Source organism: Terrapene carolina, unplaced genomic scaffold (assembly GCF_002925995.2).
Source record: "Terrapene carolina triunguis isolate 2854851 unplaced genomic scaffold, T_m_triunguis-2.0 Scaffold433, whole genome shotgun sequence".
Lineage (NCBI taxonomy): Eukaryota > Metazoa > Chordata > Testudines > Emydidae > Terrapene > Terrapene triunguis.
The window spans coordinates 118,924-121,354 of NW_020664784.1; the positions used below are offsets into that span (position 1 = coordinate 118,924).

The following is a 2,431-nucleotide window of genomic DNA, read 5'->3' on the forward strand; positions in this document are numbered from 1 at the left end:
CCTGGGTTCTTTCCCCGGTTCTGGGAGGGGAGTGGGGGCTGGTGGGTCAGAGCGGGGGGAGCTGGGAGCCAGGACTCCTGGGTTCTCTCCCCGGCTGTGGGCTGCCCAATTGTATTTTTCAGTCACCCCCCCGTACCGCTGCCCACGCACCAGCCTCCCCTTGCCAGGTCTGTGGCCCCCTCGCCTGCCCTCACCCTTGGCACGCAGCTCTGTCATGGCGCGGTACCAGGCCTCCTGCTGTTCCGGGCTCTCGGCCGCCACCCCGAAGGTGCCGTCCCGGCCGTACAGCACTATGAGGTGCCGGTGCCGGGCGTCCGCCCGCTTGTTGATGTTCAGGGCGCTGGCCAGGGGGAAGCTGCGTTTGGGGCGGGCGCCGCCAGCCCCGAATTTCTTCTCGCTCTCGTAGTACTCTAGGCGGGCTGGTCCCCGCTCGCTGGGCGCCCGCAGCACAAAAAACCGGCGCCGCTGGGACTTCTGCTTCCGCAGGTGCCCGCACAGACGGACGTCGGCCATGGGCGGGTCGCCCTCGCCGGCCGCCTCCTCCATGGCGCGCCAACTCAGGGGAACAGGAGAGTTAAGGCATGCCCCCCCCCGCCCTGTTTGCAACGCCACCACGTCCGGCCTGCTTCGGGGGGCAGAGCTTTGGGGTGCCTAGGGTTTGTCGCTGCACCTGTCCTCTTTGGGGGGGCAATTCACGCACGTCCCCTTTTCGCAACTGCCTCTTTCGAGGTGCCAAGCATCGGGGGTGCCCAGCATTTCACGCCCCCTCTGCGCCCGGATCATCTCCTTCCCAGGAGTTCATTCCTCTTCAGTTTCGCGACCTCCTGTCTTTCAAGGGCGCCTCCCCCAAGTTTTTGCAACAGCACCAGGACCCCCTTCTGGGGGGCAGAGGTTTAGCAGCTTCGCCCCCTGGATCGGGCCTGCCGGAGGCCCAGGAGCGTCGAAGGGAGGCGCCGTTGCAAACTCGCCGCTGGCTTCTCTCGCGTCCCGCACGTGTCCAAAGCCCCTGCTGAGCGCCGGGCAGCCTGGCCCCGCTTTGCCGCGATTTCACGGCCGGTCAGTTTGCAGCCGAAGTTGCCTCGCCATGCCAGAGCCAATTTTGCACAAGCCACGGCAGCGTGCAAACAAGAGTCCCTTTGCAATCTCGCACGGCTGCAAAAAAACAGTCTTTGCAGAGGTGCAGCCGCGTAGGCCCTCGCTGGCCAGCTGCAGCCTTGTTTGCACTAGGACACGAATTTCTTCTTTTGCAATCGGCTCCGGGTTTGATTTTAATAGAAGTCACATGAAGAGAAGCGAAATAAATCAGCCGAGTTTTTTTTTTCCTCCATGCGGTTTTCTGGCGCAAAACTGGAAGCCAGCGAAGGGGGGGGGGGGGGGAACAGGACTTGGAAAAGAAGGAGAAAGGAGCAACGTTGCTTTTTGCAGCCGAAAGATCGCTCCGCTCTCAGCCTGGTTTTGCCCGCAAAAGTTTGGATCGGCGCCTCACCCCCGAACACGGAGGCCGCCCGGGATCTCCCGGTTGCGAACAGCAGCGCAAGGCGACCGCACGGTTCTTAACACTTTTGCACAGAAGCGGGACGGGCGTCTCACTTTCCACGTGAACGAGGAACGGAAAAAACTCGAGTGAGGGGCTTTCTCGGCACAAAGCCACGGGCCCGATGGAAAACCCCCACGAAAAGCCACCGAAAACAAGCTACTTTGCAGGGAGGCGGCTGGCGCTGGCCCCTGAGCCAGAGATTGATGTCGCAAGAAGGGGGGGGGACAAGTGAACGCGGAGGGGGGGTTCTTTGAGGACTTGCAGAAAGGGCAAGGGGGGGGGGGACCCTCCAGGCAAGTGGATTTTCCCCCTGCGCAGAAGCAGCTGGAGCAGGCACAGAACTCAGTGGGGCCCTCGGTGCAATCACCTGCCAGGTCACGGAGTTTCAGGGGGTGGGGGGCTGGAGTTTAACCCCCCCGTCCCAACGTGCAAGAGCCAGGCGAAGCTGCCCGGCCCTGAGAGCTGGATAGTGCAAAGGGCTCTTCTCCTCCAGGCCAGCCCGGCCCCGGCTCCCCCGGGCAGCCCGGCGACACCCGCAGCTCGGCCCCCGGCGCTGCTGCTGGGCAAACACCCGCTGCCATCAGGCTGCTGCTGGAGTTGATTGATGGCTCTGCAGGCGCGGGGGGGGGGGGGGATTTAAAGGGCCAGCAAAGGAGGGGGAGCTGCTGCCCAACCCCCCTCCCCCAACCCCTCGGGTCCTACGTCTCCTTCACGGAGGGGGTAACCAGCTGCCCCGCCCCAGAGGTGGCCGCATCTCAGCGCCGGGCGAGGAGGTCTCTGGGTAACCAGCCGCCCCGCCCCAGAGGGGCCGCATCTCAGCACCAGGCGAGCGGTCCCCGGGTAACCGGCCGCCCCCCCCAGAGGTGGCCGCATCTCAGCGCCGGGCGAGGTGTC

General features: G+C 64.7%; 1 protein-coding gene across 1 annotated transcript in view; it reads right to left on the reverse strand.

The window, feature by feature from the left end:
* LOC112115229 (insulin receptor substrate 1-like) overlaps positions 1 to 2,149 on the reverse strand; it is a 7,619-nt gene extending 5,470 nt beyond the window's left edge. The window contains exon 1 of the mRNA XM_024212252.3: positions 195 to 2,149. Within this exon, the coding sequence (XP_024068020.1) occupies positions 195 to 546 (352 nt within the window). The 5' untranslated portion in view covers positions 547 to 2,149. The remainder of the gene's footprint in view (positions 1 to 194) is intronic.
* Positions 2,150 to 2,431: the final 282 nt, after the last annotated feature.